Below are 22,664 nucleotides of genomic sequence, written 5' to 3'. Positions count from 1 at the left end.
TTTTATAAAATTGTATTAATAATTGATGTTTTTCTAAAGGGCTGAGTATCATTCAAAATTTTATGATACCACTATCCTGACTTCGATTGACCAAATAATGACCACTTTGCTGTAGCTTTTGTTTGTTTGCTGCTTGTTAATTTATGGTGGTGCTGAAGGTTTTGATTTAAAGGCCATTTGACAGCTGCACATACACAGCTCAAGAAGGTCTGTCTCTATTTGCAGAATCAACATGATGACAACAGTAGATAATTTGTTTACATCCATGGAAGATGCATCCTTCCAAGTTTTGACTGAGTTCTGTTTGAATACTCTTTCAGCACAATCTCCAGATTCATCCACCTGGGGAAGGGGTCTGAAGCACAACCAACGTTACCAAACGTTCTTTCACACATTGCATACTATTACACATTTCCAGCAGAGAGGCCTCCAACCCCCCAAATCTTGTTATTATTAAGTGCCGTCAAGTCGTTTCTGATTTTTGGCGACCGTACCCATAGTGATAGCGAAGTTGAGTTAGTTAAGTGACCCTTATTAGTCCCACAATGGGGAAATTTCACCTCCGCATTTAACCCATCCATGCAGTGAAACCCACATACACACTAGTGAAAGCACACACACTACGGGGCAGTGAACACACTTGCCCAAACCGGTGGGCAGCCCTATCCACAGCGCCTGGGGAGCAGTTGGGGGTTAGGTGCCTTGCCCGAAAGGCACTTCACTCATGTCCTGTCGGCTCAGGGGATCGAACCTCCCGGTTCCCCAACCTCCAGCCCCCAGTTATTGTATTTAAAGATCTTTCCAAGCTCCTTCATCCTTGTTCTGCTGATTGCTAGTCTGCGTCATATTTCTTGAGTGCTAGATCCTCTGTTGTTAATAATTGACAGGAGTAGGCAAACACTGTCCACGGATGTTCGCCATCAGTGGTAAAGTTAACAGTCTTTCCTGTCATCATAGCCTTAGTCTTCATATAAAGCTGAAGCCCAGTCTTACATAGTGGAACTCTAATTATAACAATATTCAGCACAATCTGTTCTTTTTTTTTTTCTGCACTGTAAAATGTGGGGAAAAAACTGTTCCACTTCTGTCTAAATAGTTCGTACAGTAACACTTGTGTTTTAACAATAGTTCTCAATCATACTGATAATTGAATTATGGTGAAATTTGAACTGTTTTCTAAAGAATTGTGATTGAATCAGAGATTTAAACCCCTAATAAAAAGAGCTTTAAGAATAGTTCAGTTCTGAGTTTTACGTTGGGTTTTCCGAGCCAGAGATTTAGAATTCAGGTGTGCGTTTTGACAGAACTCTGGGGAGAAGAGCGGTGAAAAGCGTCAGTAAGTATCTGTTAAAGAATGCAAAAACGTCCTTTTTCTAACTTTGCTTGCCGTTTTATATTTTGTGGAGTTTCTAAGTGGATTAAAGTTGAATGTACTTGACAGAGCTGTCAGCAGAAGTCCAGCAGCATTGCAAATGCAACTTTGCGTCATCTTCAGCTGTTGGGAAACCACCCTTTTTCATATAACTGGTTGTCCTGACTACTGCAGTGTTGTTTTTGTCTGGCTCAGTTTAAGTGGGTGAGGGTTATTATATTTGCCCTTACCCCTGGATGTATCCCCAGTAGAGCAGTGATAGATGGCACTTAGTTATTACCAATGAGGACATTTCTGATGCATTTGTGGGATGTGGAAACCTCAGGCTCGGGTGCGAGAGTTTCTTGAGGGGTGGAGGGAAGTCGGACTATGAAATGCAGAGAAGGGAAAGTCTAAGAGCGCAGGGCAGTGCACGTGACCTGGGATGTCGTGAAATGTGGCAAGCTGCCCATGGGATTAGAGTTAAGAATGGGCACACACACCCGTACGGGGCTTCTGCCAACAGAGACGGAGGGAGGGAGCGACAGATAGAGAGGGATGGAAGGCAATCCCTGCCGTGGGTTAGACAGAGTCCTCCACTGTGATTGGCAAACACCCTTCCCTCTGGGCGCAGCGTGCCCTGCCTTTGCGCTGAGCTAATCTTCATGGCGTCCTGCGGAGCGGAGAATGCTCACTGCAAGATGGGCCTGTGGGAGTAATTAACATCACACTCAGACTGAGGAAGGTTCCTCAATGTCATGCCACATGTTGCAAGCACCGAGTCACAGATACTGGGGTTATTAATGGGGATCCCCTGTTCACCCCCCCTTTTTTTTTATTTTTTTATTCTTGACTTTATTTTAGGACTGTCATGGTTACTTACATAAAAAAATAAATTAAAAGTTATTTCCTCAGTGCGGTTAATGTTTTGTTGGGGAAATTATGGACCTTTTTTGGGCCACATATGTTTTCATACTTTTAATATAGTCTTTAAAAGTTTTTAAGGGTCCTTTTTTTTTCCTTCCCCATCCACTTAAGATATTTGTGTGGGTTTATGTGCCTAAAACAGCCGTAATTCATTTTTACATCACAGTTTTCCGAACTGTGTCTTGTAATTAATATGTATGAGATGTAAAAGACCTCTGTTCTGACTGGCTGCCCTATATATAGATATACTCAGAGGGTTCACGAGAACCTGAACGTGAAAGTTACGTGAAAGACAGGGTGAATGTTAAAGCAGTGAATGAAGTCAGGGTGAGCTACTGTGGATGGCCCAATTAGAAAACTGCTTTAATGGCACTGTAAAAAAAAAAAAAAAGTGAATTTTTTTATTCGGTTTATTCGCGAGGTGTACGTTGACCATCCTTTGCTTGTGCCCTTGTTTCCAAGTAGATTTATAGCTTTGCTGCTTCTAATGGTCTCTGAAGCTGTTGTTCTTTCCATTTGCCAAGGGCTTGCTGTGTGAGATTAGAAGCTATTAATCTTGCAGAGGGCACCGTGGGCCCCTCGCCCCTTTTTAACACCACAGTGAGAATGAGAACTGTGTGCGTTATGCTGATGGAGCAGCTTGCGAAAAGTCCTGTCACCCATTTTTGCACATGGAGGCAACTGCCACTTCACAGAACTCTCCTCCCCCGAGTCCCAGTGCAGCTAATCTCCGCCCCCTGCCTTTCTTTTATCCCACCCTGTCCTTCAGAACCTCTTCAGTCTCTCTTGCCCTTTCCACCCTGGTTACTGTTTGACTGAGTGGAGGTCAGTAGAAGCTCGTGAATAAACTAGCAAAGTGCATCGTAAAGCAGGATGGCAGATTAAAGGTGTAGACTGATTGTTTTTAGTCCTAAGTGGATGTGACACAGGCCCCCAAGACATGGATGATGAAAAAGATGGACTCTATACAATGTAATGTCCGTTCCTTCTCTCTCTCTGTCTGTTCTTCTCTCTCTACACGTCACCCCCTCCATCGTGCTTTGTTAAATATGTATGAACCACAGGACAAGGGCAAGACAGAGGCGTAGCTGCTAATAATAGACGTATTTGCTTTCTCTGAATTCTCCAACACGTCTGTCTCAGAACTGAAGGCTCGAAGATGTTAGCTTTCGCGTTCATGATTTATTCTTTACAGAACAGACTGTATTCTAGTAAATTATTAATTCATTTTCTTTGGCTGCAGCCTGAGACCTCTCTTTAGAAACGACTGGCTGTTTGTTAATCATCACGCTTGTCATAGTGTCACTGTATGAGTTCTTATAGTGTATTTGTGAGAAAGAAGGTGTAACAGACTAATGGACGTTCAGTGCAGAGGAACAAGAATCTGTAGTCGTGCATCGTGCTTCAGGTTGAAGTTTTCCATCAGCCGTACAGGTTTCGTCATGGAAGAATGCGAACTGTCGTTGCATTGATCTCAGAAGATTCAGTGAGGAGAAAAATTATGAGAATGGGCTGGTGGGTGGAGGTATTTTAGGCTTCTAGTAAGGCCAATACACGAGCCTACATAGGCAGATAATATGGATGTACATATCTGCCACTGTTGATGCATGCACATTTATAAAATTGTAGAAACCGGAACTAGATCCACATTTATAGTGAATAAAAAATGCCTTGAAGTGCATAAAATGCAGATATAACTCAGCATCATTCTGCTTTTCTGGAGTAAAATAAGTACATGATCAAACACTGATTTAAAATATGTGTCAAACAGAATTGGCTTCCTAATGCCAAGCTGTAATTATTTAAGATTTTTTTGTTAAAATTGAAAAAAGTTGCATTAATGAGTCAGGAGAAAGAAAACATGGTACAGTTGGTGTGTGTGCGCTGCCTCAAGTCATCCTGCTAGACCTGAATAACTCATTTAGAAGTCAGAGGTATCAGGTTGGATTTTGTGAGTTTTCAGACCACGTCGTTCGTCTTTACATGTTTACATGATACGTACAGACACAAACAGAAGATCTGACTCTGTGTTTAGGTCTCGAATGCAGAATCAACATCATGCTGATGAAGATATGATGACAATAGTAGAGTTCACTTACATCCTCCTAAGACGTGTCCTTCACCGAGTTTTGACTGAGTTCTTTTTGATACTCTTTCAACATGTTCGCATTCATTTGTCTGTTTGGGGGAGGGGTCCGAAGCACAACCAGCATTAAAAAATGTTTTTCTGCGTGTTATGTGCAGTTACTCATTTCCAAGAGTGCTCCAAATCCCCAAATCTTGCATAGTGCAACTTCAAGCAAATATCTGCCAATACTAATGTGATTCCGATATCATCGAGCATCTCTGATAAGTATGGTAAATATATCTACATCTGCGTGTAGCCCACATTTCTGTTTTAAACACCACTGTCATAGTTTAAGCACACCTTGCTTATCCAAGTGAGCAAGCCCGTCCTTGGGCAAGACTCCTAATGATACATTCACCCATATCTGTAGCATGATTCTATTGTAAGTTGCTGTGGATAAGAGCGTTTTCAGATGTTTCAAGCTTTGAATGTAGATTTATATAAAATGGCAAAAATCTTATTCCAAACAGTAATATAGATACAATAGCTGCGAGGTTAATGTGGCTTACAGGTATTGGAAGCATGCCTTGCAAATCTTTTAGCTATGCTATATGCATTCTGTCTACCTTTATAGATTACTGCAGAATTCAGACAGCAAATATTTAACTATTTAAAGAAAGGGGAAAATAGTGGACATTTATTTTAGCCTGTCTATCGCCTCTTTGTACACCAGAGGCTATATTTATTTTTGTGACTTTACTAGCTAGGCAGGTGAAGTAAAGTTCTACCAGCTAAAAATAAGTGTGATGGGATTTGTCACTAATGTGTTGTTGCTGATCGATCATAATCAAATCTTTTAGTTGTGTCTCACATAGCAACAAAGCTGTGAGAAACAGTTAGAGGTAGACCTAGATTGATTGTTGGACGAGGCTGGACAGATGTCTGAGTAGTGTAAAAAGATCAGTATAGGCGGAGCTTGCATTGTCTGCCAAGAGAAACTGATATGGCAGCAACTGAGCCAGAGTCTTAGTGTCATGCTAGTGATCCAGATCGCACGGCCAATGACACAGCCCAGCAAACGTATCTTGGCTCTCCTAGAAATGCTTAGTTTGAATTTTTGAGCAACGTGGAACTGATAGAAATGTATATAGCGCAGCACTTTGCTTTGAAGAGATGCTTTCTTGAGCTCTTACATTTACATTAGTCTGCCTATCCAGCCTGTAAAGTTTAGTCTCACCTATTTACATTGAAGTTATTAGCAGTGTTTTTTGTCTGCTTTTAAAAAAAGGCACAATAGAGGACAGCCAATCAAACCAGAGGCTAGTTACATCTGGTCACATCCAGGACTCTCTACAACAGAGTAGTAGTGTGAATTGGAAGCTATGAAGGTCCCATGTGGACTGAGTGACTTGTTTGCTGTTCAGGATTCACACAGCAGATTAAATGCTTAAATTCCTTCTTAGATATGTTTACTTGACTTGAAATGATGCTGTACAGTGTTGTATGCATGCTAGACTTTCACATAAATGTCTATAGTTAGACAGAATCATGTGTAGAGCTAAGCAAAACTACAAGCTAAAACTGTTAGAATTGGCCAACAAATAAACAAATATTCCTCACACTGCCCTCTAAACTTGTTAGAGCACATAGTTAGAAGTTTGAACTTTTTGTGTTTCCGTAAGATCCAGAAATGTGTTTACTGCTTTCTTTTATATACATTTATTTGTCCCAATTAACTTTGTTTTTTTGGTATAATAGGATTGTGAAATTATTTTTTGCCATGGCATGACTAGAAAGTGATTGCAGGCAGCTTAAATAGTTGCTCCCGTCCCAAATAATTGCAATTAGACAATTATGTAATAAGTGTGACAGGCCTAGCAGCTGCTGTGTTTTTTCACCACGAGGCTGAACTTGGCTTTCTATTCGGCAGCTTCTTATTCGAATGATCAGTTTCACCTTAACATAGTAACATGTAACTGCTGCTCCATTTCAGTCGTCCCTAATAAATGTTGCGCTGAAGCAGAAGTATGAAGATAATCGCGTGTTTCTGCTAATATAACATTTTGTGTAAGGAGGAAAAATACTGTGCTGGGCCTTTAAATGGAACTGTGGAAACCATTCCCAGGATCACAGGTTTTCTAGCATGAAACCTAACTGTATTCACAACTGGTAACTTCTTAACAACGTGTATCATCTTGTGACCCCAATGTCGAAAAAATAAATAAATAAATTAATAAAAAGGTGTCTACCACCTAGGACCTTCTTTTTGGGTCATGAACAGTTCATTCATGAGCTGTTTTTCTTTTTCTGTCATTGCTTTAAATCATGAGCTTTTTAAATACGCAGGTTTTCTCCAGAAAAGATTTGTCAACATTTGTTGTGTAGTCTTCCAGCAGGCTTTTATTTTGCCCAAGGCTTCCTTTGTGTTTATTGTGTGTTCGGAGGCAGTTCCATTTCAGTTCGGCGTGTTTGTCCAGGTTCAGTTCCAGCCGAGGAGCCGAAATGCAATCCTTGTTTCCTTTTCACCTGGCGAGTTTCTTTTCCGAGTTTGCAGCTAACAAAGTGAATTCTCCAAATGAATCTAATCTGTCTCCTGAATCACCTAAATTGAAAACAAATTGAACCAAACACTGAGCTATAGTCGAACCAATCACGCTGTATGGCTGCTTTCTCTCCAGAGCATCTTGACCTGCTCAGCATGCGTCATCTGTTCTGGGCTAGATTCTGTCCTGGTCCTGCATATCATCATTTGGAAAGGTGCAAAGCCATGGTTTTATTCATGTTGGGTGGGGGATGGTTGGACCACATGGCTTTTAGATGATTAATTGGACTGGCTTGTCTCGGTGATGAAACTGATGGGCTTTAAGCATATTACAGTCGCTCTCATAATGTCCATCTTTAGTCACTTCATTATGCTGTAGTCTGGCTGCGTTAGCATGCAATGAACTGTTCTTTGACGTTGGGGGGGAAAAACCTTCCACCCTACTCGAGTATTTTGAGGGATGTGTTTGCTGTCCTCCATGAGTACATACTGTACTGTCACCACTGCTGTGGTCACTGCAGGAATCGATTTGAGCTCCATTTGGTCATTCAAGCTCAAAGTGTGTGTAGTCATCTGTGTCCACACCATCATAAGCAGATGCTGTGTGACTGGTAGTGCTGTATTTTCTGTCTTTCTTTACTTTTTTGGGACCTGTTATTCTTGATGGTGAATCATCAGTAATGACAAACCTTTGATGTGTCTAATGGCATGATATGTTGGAGCTGTCCTTTGGGCATATAGAGATTATGATTATTACAGAAATAGCGTCCAACATGACATGAATGGCAAGTTCAGGCTTGACAGATACGTAAATAGTGAAGTGTGTGTTTTCCTCCCCCATACAGTGATGTATATTTTTTTTTCTCTCTTTCCAACAGCCCACTGTTTGTCACTTGGAAAATAGGCCGGGACAAGCGGTTGAGGGGTTGTATAGGTACATTTTCTGCCATGAACCTGCACTCAGGACTCAGGGAGTACACCCTTACCAGGTAAGCTTCTCTATTTACTAATTCAGCAGCCATTGTGGCCTCACTCACTGCTAACGGGAAGGTGTCCTGTGAAAAATAGGACATGCTAAACTACCTATTGCTTTAATTTTTGAATGTTCTACTAAATATTTAAATGTTCCGTATGTGTAAAAAGAGCTCTAAGACTTGGGTTTCTTTGTGATGGTAGAATACAAAGCATTGTGGAGAAGTAAACCCATTGCATAACACCTAAGTGTTGTTGATGTAGCACTTTGTTTTAGACATAATACCCCAACACTTATCACAGGTTCAAGCTTTAAAATCACTGTGTAGGTTCACCTACTTATCTAATTCAAGGTTGAAGTTGTGAAGTGTTTTTTTTCCTTTTTTTTTTTTTAAGCAGTTGGTGCCTTTTATTTATTTTTTAATTGTTTATTTTATTTATTTATTTTTGAAGAAATTCTGGGTGCCATTTGTATGTGTATGTGGTCTGATATTCTTGGCTCATCATGTTGAAATCATGAAACCATTGCATGTCAGCTCTAAACCTAGCATGATCCATAGCATAGTTTAGGTACTTAAACTGCTAACTAGAAATAAAGTAACCAATTGTTAATTAATAGTATAATAAGTAGTTTTTCTACAATAGAATATAATGTAATATGCTGCTGCACAATTTGATGCAGTACGATATGCTGCGATACGGTCGGACATGATATGTTACACTACAATGCAGTGTGATACAATGATATGATACACTACGATAAAGTCCAATACAATTATGCGATATGTTTCACTACAATACAGTCCGATACAGTGATATGATGCGCTACGATACAGTCCGATACAATGATACGATATACACTATGACAAAGTCCGATACAGTCATACAGTGTGATCCACTACGATACAATGACATGATACGCTTCGATACAGTCTGATATAATGATACGATATGATGTGCTATGATGCAGTCTGATACATTAGGATGAAATACGATATGTTGTGATACATTCCTGTACAATGTAATACGTTACGATATGCTGCAATATAATCCTATGCAATATGATACAATTAGTCACAGACTGCAATACAGTCTTGTGCAATATGAGACAATACAATACGCTGCGATACAACTTGATACAATGTAATTCAACATATGCTGCAATACAATCTGGTACAATGATCAGCTGCGATACAGTCAGAAAAATATGGTACAATACGCTGTGATACAATCTGATTGTTGTATTATTATGTGCCTTCTCAGGGCCTTAAGCAGCTTTTGGTGAAGACTTGCTCTTGCCTCCCCAGATTATTGTAAAGCCTGACATTGCATCTTTAAGAACCGCTGGCCATGCAGCATGTTTGAAAGGCTGAGTGCACTCTGAGGATAGTGCTCCACTTGTGGCATGACCATGTAGATGCCTGACTGGATGATTTTGTCCCTTAAGGCCTCTGCATGCATCTTCAGAACCAGTGATGCACACACATTCAGATCAATAGGCTTACTAAGGAGCCTAGGCCTGTTGGCAGCTGCTGGGATGTTTTACATATTTGCTCATGTCTTCTAATTTTCTATTTTTTTTAAGACATCGTTTAATGCCTAAGACGTTTTGTTCATGTTTTGTTCCTTTGCGTTTGAGAGCTCGGCTGAACGAAGCTGTGTTTAGACAGGCAGTTTGTTTTCTGTTTATCTGGATCGTCTACAATTCTAAGCATGTCGAAATCCTTTTTTCTCTGTTTTTCAAATAAAGACAGACAAAGCAAATCTGACTCGAACCTTGCAGTTTGATCTCCAAATGTAGCCAAAGAGCACTTGGTAGTTGAAGATATTTCCTTTCACCTCTATCCTTGAGCAGACCTGACATAGTTGTAGCCCTGCTATGCTCATACTAAGCTCCATCTGTGGAGCCCCAGCCACATCCTCTCTTCCACATGCTCCACAGCAGACACCTGGGCTTGAGCTCAACTCTGCTAGCACTCATTGCCAACTCTCTGCTTTCCAACCATTCCATTAACTTGGAAGCAATTTATATCATCTATAACAATGTTGTTAACCTTTTGAGGCATTCAATTCAGCTTATGAATAGAACTTAATATTCAGGCAATATTTTAGCGCGGCAGTTTTGTTTTGGTCGAGTGACAGCAGAATGTGAATGATGGCCTGCTTTTCCAGTGTTTGAAGATGCTTAATGAATGATCTGATTCTTGTTCTAGGTGTGGCTTTTCATATTTCTTGTAGGAATTGATAACAAAAGTGCTTGCATTTGGTTGTTTTGACCACATTGGCCATTTATCTGTTGTTGTTGGTCTGGTATTAATTATTTTTATTATACAAATAAATAATAAAATGGTTTAAATTGATCTGTTTATGTATAATTCACCTCTAAATAAATGGCCTGATGGAAGCTCAGCAGTAATTTTTCAAAATGATGGCTTAATCAATAGACTGCCCCACTTGGGAAATGTAGTCAAAAGCACAGCTGAAGGAACCAACTCATTGAACTAGAATGCAGTTGATGTTATTAATGCTGTTGCCATTGATGTTACCTTGAGAATTTGAGGTTCTTCTCGGTCACATCATTTGTTTCCCACAGACCAACCAAAGAATGTATTGCATTCCTTGGACTTTGCCTGCAGTCACTAAGACGACGTATTGGTTATCTACAGACTGATGGGGCCAATAGCTTAGAGCTTATGGCTTATTACCTGAAAGAGACTCACTGGAGTTTGTGTGGTTTGTACCAGGGATGCCCCGAGTCGAACCAGGCATATTTTAATTGATTGATATTTGCCATATTAAAGGAAAAATCTTTGGAATTTCATTGTTTTCCACTGTGAACCTTTCTGATTTGGTGCTTTTTTTTATTTTATTAATTATTTTTTAATACATTAAACCACTCTGAATGACTTTGTTAACTGTTTAATAATGCAGAAATTTTGAAAAATCAGTGGAATTCCTTCAAGTCTGATCCACTTTTTTTTATATATATGAACATTTTGTGTTTGATTTTAGCCACTGTCTTAGATGTGCCACAAATGAGCTTATCCATCTAAAATGTCAAATCTGCAGTGTGGAGCTATCAGTGGCAGTCACTTGAAGTAAAGCTCAACAGTTTGGGGAAAAAATTCACATTTTATTGGCCATTGTTGTGCATGCAGTTTAAAATGTGATTCTCTGCAAGTTAAGCTCCAGTTCATTTTTTTATTGGGCCATGAAGACCAACATATCCATTTTTTCAGGCTTGAGGCTTTAACGCTGAACATAGTGCGACAGAATGCTAGTTAGTTGTGGTTGTGATAAGACAGCACATGGTTGTTTGCTTGCTTCTGTCATTAGGTTAAATGTCCCCAACTTAACCTAAAGGTAGCTTTGTTGCTAACATAGGCAGTAATTAAAATTGCAGCTCTTGCAGTTTGAAAATTGCACTCAAATTTCAGATTTCAATATAAAAACAATTAATCTTTCAGCCCCAGCTTGAAGCACTTACTCACTGTAGTTACTGTATTGCGAATTGACTGAGGTAAAACAAAAACATCCCAAAAAACATTCTGCATTATCTGTACAATCACACTAACATGAGATGTGAAAATCATAACTGTTTTTGCTGATACTCTGATTTAGAGGCAAATTCCTTTGATTTTTCTTATTGCATAATGGTTGAGATGTAAAAGTAATCATGAAATTCATAACCGTTTTGTCTAAGAACTTTCTGAGAGGTCACTTTTAGAGGCGTTATATGCTTCAGACGTCTGGTTCCTATTGCTGCCGCTGTGAACATTTCTGACTCTGTTTCTCTAGAACAGCACATTTTGCATCAAACCACTCTGAATGACTTTTTACCTTCTTAATGATTTAACTATGCAGAGTTTTTGAAAAATCCTTGGAATTCCTGATGTGATCGGAGTGGGGAAAAAGCTCGGACGTCTTTAGTTTGAACTTATTCTCTTTGCTCGTAGCACAGATTTAAGTGTTGTCATTAAATAAAGACTCAAAGATAGTCAGGTTGAATTTCTCATTAGATTATTTAATTGCACCCCTTATGAATTAGAAAGATTTTTTTAGTTACCTTTTTGGATTTTAATGAGAAATGACTAAAAATCTCCTTCTCACTGACTGTCTCTCCGACATGAAATCGATCAGCCACGCTTAGCATGTCCCAGGCCCTCGCAGCTAACAGAGGGCGAGAGAGGAAGGGAACGAGAGAGCGAGCGAGCGAAAAGCTGAGTGGCAGCAGGAGGCCCTTTTCTGTTCTTCGCGCTGTCTGCTCGAGCTCCCTCAGAGCCTGGCCTGTCATATCGTCTGGTGCGCAAAGGCAAACATGAAAGGGGGATGACACGACACGCAGGAGAGAGAATAGACTGCTGCCAGGCTCGGGGCCTTGAAGTTAGATCTGCTAACGTGTTGCAGAGGGTTCTCTTATTACCAGCATCATCTGTTTTTGCTTTGCTCTCTGTTGATTGTGCTGTTGATACTTTTCAGGCAGCCGTTGGTCATGTGAGAAAACTGCCTTCTCTTCTGGGGCAAGCGGTAAGCCAGGTGGTAGGGGAAAAAAGAGTACTGTTAATGGGGGGAGGGCTCGAGAAACGGATTTGCTGCTCTTGCACATAGACATCTGGAACAGTGGTTTCCATTGGCTGCAAGTTTAAGCTCTTGCAGGAATCCTATTGGCTAATGCTGTTGCTAGGACGATTCCACTCTAGGCGCTATAGGGTAGGTCATGTACCAAAACAGTCCAAAACCATCAAGCTTTTGCACTGTCAGGGACATGTAGTTCATAGAGGTCATAGTTTGATTACAGAAGTGGTTTAACGTGCTGGTTAAATTAAAACTTTGAGCAAATCTGACAGTGTTGACTTGGTTTTCTTTCATTTTTTTATATAAATTACTCCTTAAGGGGACATGGGTCTTAAATAGTTTGCTTTTTTTGCTGGGGATCTGTACTAATTTGGAGAAACCTTGTTCTTCCAACATGCACTCTATGGTCAAATGTATGTGGACACCCCTCCTAATCATGAAGTTCTGGTGTTTTAGCCGCATGGTTTAGGAATGAGATGTCCAACAGGCTCATATATTGATTGTCGGTTGTCCACAAACTTTTGGCTATATTGTGTATTTTGATGTAGTTTGTAGCCTGGCACATAACCTAATTAATTAAACAATAAAAAAAAATAATAATCTGAATGGGGGGTCTCATTTAAACCTACTCTCTCAGGCTTTTCACTACTGAGAAAGAATTTCAGTTGCACGCTGTCTGGAGTATTTTGTTTTGTTTCCACAATCCATTGCATTCCATCTGCCATGTTGGGTCATGGGTAATGTCCAAGAATGCCACAATCTTAACAGGATGCATTTTAAGGCCAAGACTTCTAGCTAGCTATTAAAAGCTTTGACAGAGATTCAACTGCACTGAATCTTGTTTTTTGAGCCGTTCTTTTTTTAAAAGCTCTTGTGGGGGGTAAGGAAGCGAGGTTTGGTGGAAACTCTGTGGTAGAAGCCTATGGGCCTTGTCTGTTGGATATAGGTCCCAAATTTTCCACTGACCACATTTTTCAGCTTTGATGTAGGAAAGGATTAGGAGCCACATAGCTGGATGCAGCCATTGTAACAACAGACATTGTCTTCTTATCCACTTTATGATTAAGGAGGAGGGAGGCTGGGCTAGTTCAAATATTTGATGCTAATCTGCGGAGGGTCTTCCTGCCCTTTGGCTCTAAGTTTAATAACACTGCGTCCAGTTTATTTAATTAACGAGCGTCTCTTTGTGTGTCTGTCAGTTCATATCTTGTGTGTGCAGTTAGTTTGTATGCATGTAGCTCCACTTGTGTTTTCAGAGACAGCACTACAGGATTTGTAGTTGAATTTTCCTGTTCTGACAATGCCAGCTAGATACTACATGCAGTATCCTCAGTTACCCCAATAATCACACGTTGACGGCAAAAATCAATATCCTACGTCCCTAAATGTAACCAGCTAGAATATGTTGTTATTGCTGCCACTAAATCTGTGCTGAAGTCTGTGAAAGTGAATTTTACTTTTTTTTTTTATTACTTTAACTAATTCAGTAGCATAATTTTCATCATGTGAACCTAAACCAGAAAATCATGTGATTTGTACTGGATGAACAGTTTCCAATTTTTATCAGTGACATCCAGTGAGAGAAACAGTGGCCGCAGGTTCCAAACAATGACTGAATATATCATGTCATACTGTCATAAATTTTTTGGATGCTTGTCAAAGTGGAGGTTCTTGAGGGGAACTGGAGCTTTCCACAAAAGAAAAGCCATAGCTTTTCTTTTGTGGTTGCTTGTTAATTTATCCATAGGTCTATCTATGTGTATAATCACCAAATCTGTCCTAGTTGAGCATCAGCCTGCACTTTCATGGATGAAGAGCCAACCTAGAAAATGTGTTGAAACTGCACAGTGTCAAGCCTGAAATGGTGTTTTAAAAGTCAGAAGTGTTGGGCTGAGTTTTGTGGGAGTTTTTCGGACCATGTCACTCGTCTTAATGTGCATTCACATGCATTCTCAGAAAGAAGGTCCATCTCGATGTTTGTCTTAAATGCAAAAGCAACGTTATGCTGATGAAGATATGGTGAAAATAGTAGATAATTCACCTACATCCTCGAAACACACATCCTTCTCCAAGTTTTGACTGCGTTCTCTTTGAATACTCTTTCAATGCGTTCACAATAGTCAGATTCATCCACTTGGGAAAGGGAAGTGAAGTAAAACTGACCTTACTTAATGTTGTTCCTCACATTTGTCTGCAATTACGCATTTCCACCAGAGAGGTCTCCGAATTTCCAAATACATGTGTGTAGTGTATCTTTAACAGCTTCAAAAAAAATGGTTCAGTTTTGATCGCATTATTAGCCAGCAGGTACATCCAAACTGAAATTTGGGACACAAGCAGTCGTTGGTCAACAACCAAAACTGGGGAAAAAAAAAACAGATAAATACCTGGCAGTGATTTCCAGTTTTGGACCGTATAGAGGAGGGGGGTGACTTGGTATGTTTTGAAACTTTGTCAGTGTTTACTGCAGCAATGGCAACAGTCAGCTCTCATCAAAGTTAATGGCCAGAGGCCACTGATCAGTGATTGCGCGCGTAGGTAATTCTGCTCGTATGTGAATGCCCATTTGGTCAGCAGCACCATCCCCAAGCCTTGGCATTGTGTGGCTTTCCACATCAACTAGTGTTTTATGGCTCTGCTGCACATTGGGCGCTGTGCACACCAGTGGGGAAAGCAGTCAAGCTTTAATTAGCTTAATTGCTTCTGAGGGGAAAAACTGGGTGGTAGAGGAAAAAAGTCAGAGGGAAAAAAGGATATCAAGTCCTATTAAAGGAGACATCCGTTTTTCCAGGTTTTATTGACGTTCAAATCCAAATTGTGATCGATGGAGTAAGGGACCTAGGGTCACGTCCTCAGTTTCGAGTTTCTAGTGTTATTCAAATTGTAGTGGGGTCAGTTTTTAGTGTGAATCTTGGCCCGATATATTTAGGTTTCCTTTTCTGATAATATACAGGTCTGGGTATGTTTATAGTAGGGGTTAGAGATATGGCAGAAATATGTTGCAGTACCTGAAGGTGTCACAGTATTTTGACACTGACACAACGCAGCAGCAGTGCCACATTTACAATTATTTTCATTCAACATTTCACATTCTGCACTGCACTAAATTAAGCAGGACTAATTATGGTCACTTTGTATTGAAACATGCAGTTGGTTGTTGTGCTTTAACTGATGTTCAGGAAAGTGCTCAGAAAAGTGTGTCATGATGTGATTTTATCACAATAACGACAAAATTCACCCCTAGTTTATAGTGTCCTCCCACGTGCTATTCTCTGTAAAAGTGAACGCTTTTCGAAAATAATCACAGCTTTCATTTATTAAAAAGGTGTAATAATCCTCGATGGAGGAGAAACCACAAGACATCACCTCCCTGTGGATTGTGTGTGTGTTGTAGGTTTGTGAATGGGCCCCTGAGGAGATTTTTAGACAATGGTCATGTCAGTGACAGATACACCAGTGCTACTTTCATTCTCACTGGTTCATGCTGGTCCTCGGCATTGGCTAATTTGGCAAGAGCTGCAGTATTTTTGATGTTAGTTACTGTTTATCTCAACTACAAGGCTCAGGCTCCTGCTGATCTCTTTATATATTTATATATATATATTTATATATATATATATATATATATATATATATATATATATATATATATATATATATAGTTGTAGATGCATGTGAGTCTGAGAACAGATTTTAAAAGATCTAAACACAGTTAGTAGTCAGCCTTTCCACTGTCCAGAAAGTAATTTACAAGTGGAGAACATTTAAAACAACTGCAAACATTCACTTTGTCGCTATGTTACCAGAGTAATTAAGACACTGTTGGTTCTCTGTGTGTGAAATGTTGTCTTTATGTCGAGCTGCTAGCGAGCAATGAGAGGGTGAAAGGAGAGGGATGAGAATCATCTCTCTATAAAAATGGCCGCGTTGAGATTAAAAGACTGCAGGTTTCTCCATGTCAAAACATCATGTATGTACTACCACTGTAAAAATAGCATTTAAATCCAGTAAAATATATATATAAATATATTGTCAACATTATTGTAGAACTAAATGCATAGTACAAAAACTGAGGGCCCTTCACAACAGACAGAACTTGCCTTTCATGGCTGCTGTGAAAAGGGCTTAAAATTTTGCTTTACAAAAAATTATGTGTTAAATATATAATTAAAAGACTGAAGTGAGATGAACCTCAAATTTAAGTAAAGTAAAATTCGTTTGCATAAAATTGTTTTATTTTGGAGGAATAATATAAATTTAAGTATTTTAAGTAATTTAATAAACAAGTAATAAATCGCAGTATATCGCAGTCTGTCATATCGCAATTCCTAGCACATCACAAATCAAAATAAAATCCTATCATGGCTCAGATATTCTGTTATCGTGTCATGGGACCTGCAATGATTTCCACTCCTACTAATGACATCTCGCCTGCTTATCAAATGGCACAGTCCTTCCTTCTGTTACCTCAGTTTCCAGGGTGATGACCTCAGCCCTGTTCAGTGATCTCAGACTTCTTGACATCAGTTTTATTCTAGAAGAGAGTTCCCATCTAAAATAGCCTTGCTGCTGCATCTTTCTGTTGGGGTTTGTGTTTGCCTGTTGTGTTCTCTACACCCTTCTCCACTTTCAGTATCACCTACAGTCGTGTGACTGCCAGGTTTTGTGTGGGCAGGTGTGTGTATGATTTGCCATATTGAGCCTCTTGCATTATTCAGCTTGCCAAGGCTTAGTCAGTGTGAAAAGCGTGAAGGGGTGTCCTCAGAGGTTGTACTATATTCTTCCCTTGCATCTTTCAAAGTGACCACTTGTGATAGAGGATACTCTTATAGTTCTCACCTTTTATTTAAAGACAAGATTTAAAGTAGGAAGGAACCGATATAATTTCTGGGCCAATAAAGGTGACTGATAGTTAATAACATTATGACAAATACAAGTATCAAAAATGATGTAAAGTACCCTTAAAGGCATTAATTAAAAAACAAATAATTGATATATACTGAAAAATAAATAGTTTTTTTTTTATTGTCATTTTTATATATAATTCTTATGCCCATGAAATGATTCACCCCTAAAATTAAGTGTATCTCAGTTTTAGAGTCTACCTACTGCCTGTCTTGCATAGCCTTAACAGGGGATGCTTGACTGGGACAAACTAATGGAACAGCTTAGCAACATGAAGCTTAGCAAACATGAGGTTGATGGCTGCATCACTTCCTACGACAGTAAATTAGTATCACCTTTTTACGATTTTGCTGGGTGTTCCCTTTCATAAAAATTCCCACAGAGATTCAGTTTGAGTTTACTGTTGCTAATCTTACAAAGCCTGGTTGTACATAATGTTCCTTTATGCTATTAGCTAATGTTGAGTACTGAAATTCTGCCAAGTATTGTAAAGTGAAGACAAACAGAATAAGACCTTCCCAAAAGAGTGCAGGCTGTTATGTCCACAAAGGGGACCAACTCCATATTAATGCCCATATAAATGAATTTAATTTTTTTTTTTTTTAAATGACACCTTGACACCAACGTGGTTGCTGGTTTAATCATCTGTGGTTTTGTCTGGCCGCTTTCTGACCTATCATTTTTCTCGTTTATGACAATAGCGAATTTTTGGTTATATAACTCCCAAAAAGCTGACGCATGCATCGCGCAGCACGAAAGGCTTACTCCAACAAACCTCTTGTCATTTTAAAGTGCCACCTGATCAGCTCCTTGCAGCATGCAGAGCAGCATACAGCAAAGCACTAACATGTCGCAACCAAAGTGTTCCCATGATTGCTGGAATTTTTATAACTAGATGATTACGGTGTCAGATGCTTTACAAAATGAAACCTTGGAATCTGGTAATGCATTAATCTTAATGATGGCGGATTGAATTCATCTTGGTGCAGAAAACAGCATAGTTTTTGATGGCATGAGAAATGCCACTCATTTGCCATCCACTGAAAAGCTGCCCACTCCATCATTGAACCATCGGCTCGTTTCTGCCACACAACACGGCTGTAGCTTTCCAGTGACGATACATCAGTAGCAGTTAACTTGGCTGGCATTCTTATGATTTTGAGACAAATATAACATAGTTGGGTTCTCTTTTGTCATTGCTGCTAACTTGGCAAACACTTCATCTAGCACTTTAACCATTTATGTACTCATATATTTATGTATTCATGTGTTTATTTATCTAATTTCCTAAGCTGCTGAAAAGTGGTAGCAAGGACCAAAAACCTGGGTTTTACATTTTTTCATTTATGAAAAATAATTTATTTGATACATTCTGTTGTAAGACAAAGCTTGCAATCTGTGGAACTTGTGATTTTCCAAAAATGTGTAAATTTTGTCAAAATTAGCCGAAATCTATCGTGTGTAATGTGTTTTGCTTTCTAAAACTATTTGTAAAAAGCTGTCAAGTTCTGGGCTAAGCACTCAGGATGAAGCGCCATACGTCATCCACAGCTGGCCAGTCAATATCAAAGATGCCTTCCAGGGATGTGGAAAGTGGGGGGCTGAGGGGGCTGCAGCATCCTCTGCTTTCAGGACTTAAGCTGCTAAAAATAATAACAATAAATCGTTCTGAACTTTAGAATAATTTGAGTGTAGTATAGAGCCACGTGTGCTTGTTTTAGAGTGAAGTTTGTATTTTTATATTTTTTTAAACCTGCAGTAGTCGTCTGCTGTTTAACTTTAACTTTTTTTTTTGTTGTTTTTTATTTTTATGCTTTAAAACTTGCTTTTAAAACACTTATCAGTACACAAATTGTGAAAAGATGCCAAAAAGCCCTTCATTTACACATTTATTTTCAAACCTTGCTGTGTTGCGGTAATGAAAATTTGGTCACTTAAATTGGAAAATGTTACTAACACTGTCAGCCACTGTCCCCCCTTGTTCCTCTCCAGTGAAGATGTTTTGAGTGTCTTGGCTTTGGGAGACAGAGAAGCAGCTCTTGCTTAAAAACCAAAGAGAGAAGCTATTAGTGCCAATTGGTAGGCAAATTGAGTGATGAAGCACAGACGTAGTGCTGCTTGTGGGATTCAGGGGCAGAGATAATTGCTTATTACATTTAAGGATGGCCTCAATCAGGCTCATTGTCCATTGTCCACTGCAAGGACGTACATCAAGGGTGCATATTAATGCTGGTGAGCAATGATGAAGCTTTGCTTCGCTGGCGTGCGTCCTGATGAGTCATGAAACCCAAACTTTCGAAACTGACGTGATGTAATATAAGTATTATATTTGACGTTTTGGAGATTTGGAGTTTTCAGTGGAGAAACTGTCCAGCTGTATGTGTGCTTTTCCACCAGTATGGTGCTGTGTTAGGGTGACGCAAACTGATGTCACCAAGGGACGAACAGCAGATGTAGTCATAACAGATGTCCATATTCTGACTACAGTTTGTGAAGGTGCAGAACTGGACTGCAGTGATTAGTTGATGTTGACGAAAACATTGACCCATCATTAACTAAACAAACAAACAGTACTTTACAAAGCTGGCAGTATACTTCACATGAAAACATTTCAAAGCAAAATTACGTCTTTTTGGCTGGAAAAACAATTTGTCTGCTGCGGTACGCAGTGGCCATTGATCAGAACTACTGATCGCCATGTCTTTTGTTCTGACACCCCCACCTTGACTGCAATTGGTCCAAATTACAACATCGTTTGTTCAAAGACCTCCCCCAGAATGGGATTGGTACTAATCACGTTGTTTTTTCTGAGACGTTATGAGACGTAATCGTCATGTCTTTTGTTCTGAGACCTCCCCCTGACTGCGATTGGTACTAATCACCACGTTGGTTGTAAAAAGTTAATTTAATTAAAGTTTATTTCATTTCCAATAAACAGTTCCTGTTTGAATAAGTGGGTTTATCTTTAAGTTGACCAACATTTTTGAATTGCTAAAAGCCAGTGGTTTTCAAACCAGTCCTCAGGGACCCCTGGATGGTTTCCATTTTTTGATATTTTTTTGATATATACTGATTTGATAAACGTTGCTATAGGTAATTGGTTCCACAGGATAGGCCTACTAAAACATGAAGTGTGCAGAGAAAAGTAGTCACATTTGGGACCACTTTGTGAGAATGATAGCACAACTACAGCGATAAAAAACAAGCATCCACAAGCCAAAAGACAGGCAATTATTTTGTCCAGGTTCCGTGAGGGAAAGTGTAGCACACAGGGGTACACATGGGTGTATAAAATAAAAGAGGAAGATGCATTGGGCGGCAGTGGTTTTTGAGAGCTATTGAGGTTCATTGTGCCCAAATTAGCCTGGACCATAGCATTTCTGTTCATTTTAACTGGGGTTAGTAATGAGTGATAAATAGAACTTCAGAATTTTAGAACACAGAAGTTTCAGTCGCCTCAAGCCATTTCATCAACCTTTTTAGCATCAACTTTTAATGAAAATATAGTTTTCAGCCCTTCTGTTTAAACAAAATGAGGCTCTTATGTAGGGTATGTTGAATGTTTTAAGGCAGTTTACTTCATATACATACCCCTGGCCCCACCTATCAGTACTGCGTTCAATGGTCAACGCACAGGGCACACTTCAGTATCTCAATGCATTAATACAGAATTCAGCTGAGGTGTGCGCTGATAAGTGTGTGTATATCAAGCATTTTACAGTTTCTGTTTTTCAACTGATAATTTGATTGGTTGCATCCTTGATATGAGGCTTCTCAGTTAACACTTAATTGCCAACTAATGACTGGGTTATTGGTCAAAAGAATTTGGTGAAATTTACGTTCCTGGTTCTGACCGAATTACTTATTCCACAGATTATCAAAAAATTTCATTTCGTTCAGTACAGAATTTCAGTACTTAAGCAGTCATCATTATTATTATTATTATTCATGAGCCATTCAGCATGCTTGATCCAAAATCTAGAATGATGATGACTGTCTAAATTATATATGCAAGTGATCAATAATTTTTAAATTCTTCAGGGTGCTCTGCAATCCCTCCATACTTCACCCACTACAGTCACCTTCACACTCATTTCTGGTGTAAGCCACACCCACTTTCTGTTTATAATTTAGGTTTTGTTCAGGAATCCTTGCTGAAGTCGAAGTATTGGTATTTGCATCTGTGTTAAACTTTTTGAACAATACATACCCCTAATAAAAACAATCATTAGTTGCAGCCCTGCTGCAGAACTCTGTGTTCCTGAAAGAGTTTGCAGGCTTTTCCCGAATATGGGCTTTCTTGGCCTCAGACCTCGTTTTGGCTCTTTTATCACTCGTTCAAATGTCACATCAGGCCTTGCAAAATGCTGAGCTTCGCTCCCTTTTGTAGCTCAGACACAAGTCATTAAGCAGGCTTCGTTACCTGTCGTCAAGCCACGCCTGACGTGACCTTTTGCAGAGGTTCTTGATGAAGAATAATGGGAACGTCATGACGGCGACCAGACAGCGTTCGCCTTCTTAGGTTGTGACCTTGAAAGGGTTGGATATTCTGTTTAGTGCTATGCTGACACTCTGCTTGTTTAGCGTATCATTGCTGTTGTAAGAAATCGTCAAATCTCTAAAATAGTAACTTTTTATAGGAGGACGAAGATTCTTAACACCTTTTCACAGTAGCCACAAAACGCAAATTCTGCCTGTGTGAGAGGTCCCTTAGTCTAACTGAAAGTGTTCTATTTGACTTGTATTAACTAAAAATATTCAAATTGATTGCCATATGACCAGAGTCATTCTGAGTGGTCTGATGTGAAATACTCCATCGTAGAGAAATCTGCCTGATGCCCGAGAGCTTGTTTTATGATAGTTTTATAATAAGAATTAGGCCTAAAATTATTATTTTCTTTTTTAATCTGTTCATCGTGTAAATAGTCCACAAAGAAAACTGCTTGACCATAAACATCACGTATAAAAACTCAGGCATCTAAGTTCACTGCTGGTTTTGGATAGTAAAGAACATGACTGTGTGCATGTTCTTTATCAAACCACTCCGAATGACTTTGTTTACATCCCAACAATTGACTAGTACAAAAATTTTGAAAAATCGGTGGAATTCCCCCACTTGATTCACTGTCCAAACTTTCCATTGGTCCTTTTTTTGTGAAATGTGCGCACAATCTGTCATTTTTAAAATGGCGTGGAAAATGTAAACCATAAGAAATGACAATGCTGTGAAGTTTTCTGTGGACAGTGACGACACGCAGCCCTTTGTTAGTGTAGCAAAAGAAAAGCGGTTGAAACTGAGGAATGGAGTTGGTTGTTTAGAAATT

The 22,664-nt window shown here is 39.4% G+C and overlaps 1 protein-coding gene across 1 annotated transcript in view; it reads left to right on the top strand.

The window, feature by feature from the left end:
• Positions 1 to 22,664, top strand: part of ammecr1 (AMMECR nuclear protein 1) — a 53,944-nt gene that overhangs the window by 13,907 nt on the left and 17,373 nt on the right. The window contains exon 2 of the mRNA XM_036587897.1: positions 7,767 to 7,877. Coding sequence (XP_036443790.1) covers positions 7,767 to 7,877 — 111 coding nt within the window. The remainder of the gene's footprint in view (positions 1 to 7,766; positions 7,878 to 22,664) is intronic.

The sequence above is a fragment of the Colossoma macropomum genome, unplaced genomic scaffold (genome assembly GCF_904425465.1).
Source record: "Colossoma macropomum unplaced genomic scaffold, Colossoma_macropomum, whole genome shotgun sequence".
Taxonomy (NCBI): domain Eukaryota; kingdom Metazoa; phylum Chordata; class Actinopteri; order Characiformes; family Serrasalmidae; genus Colossoma; species Colossoma macropomum.
Note: the sequence above shows the minus strand (reverse complement) of the source record. Positions and strands in the feature narration are given on the sequence as shown.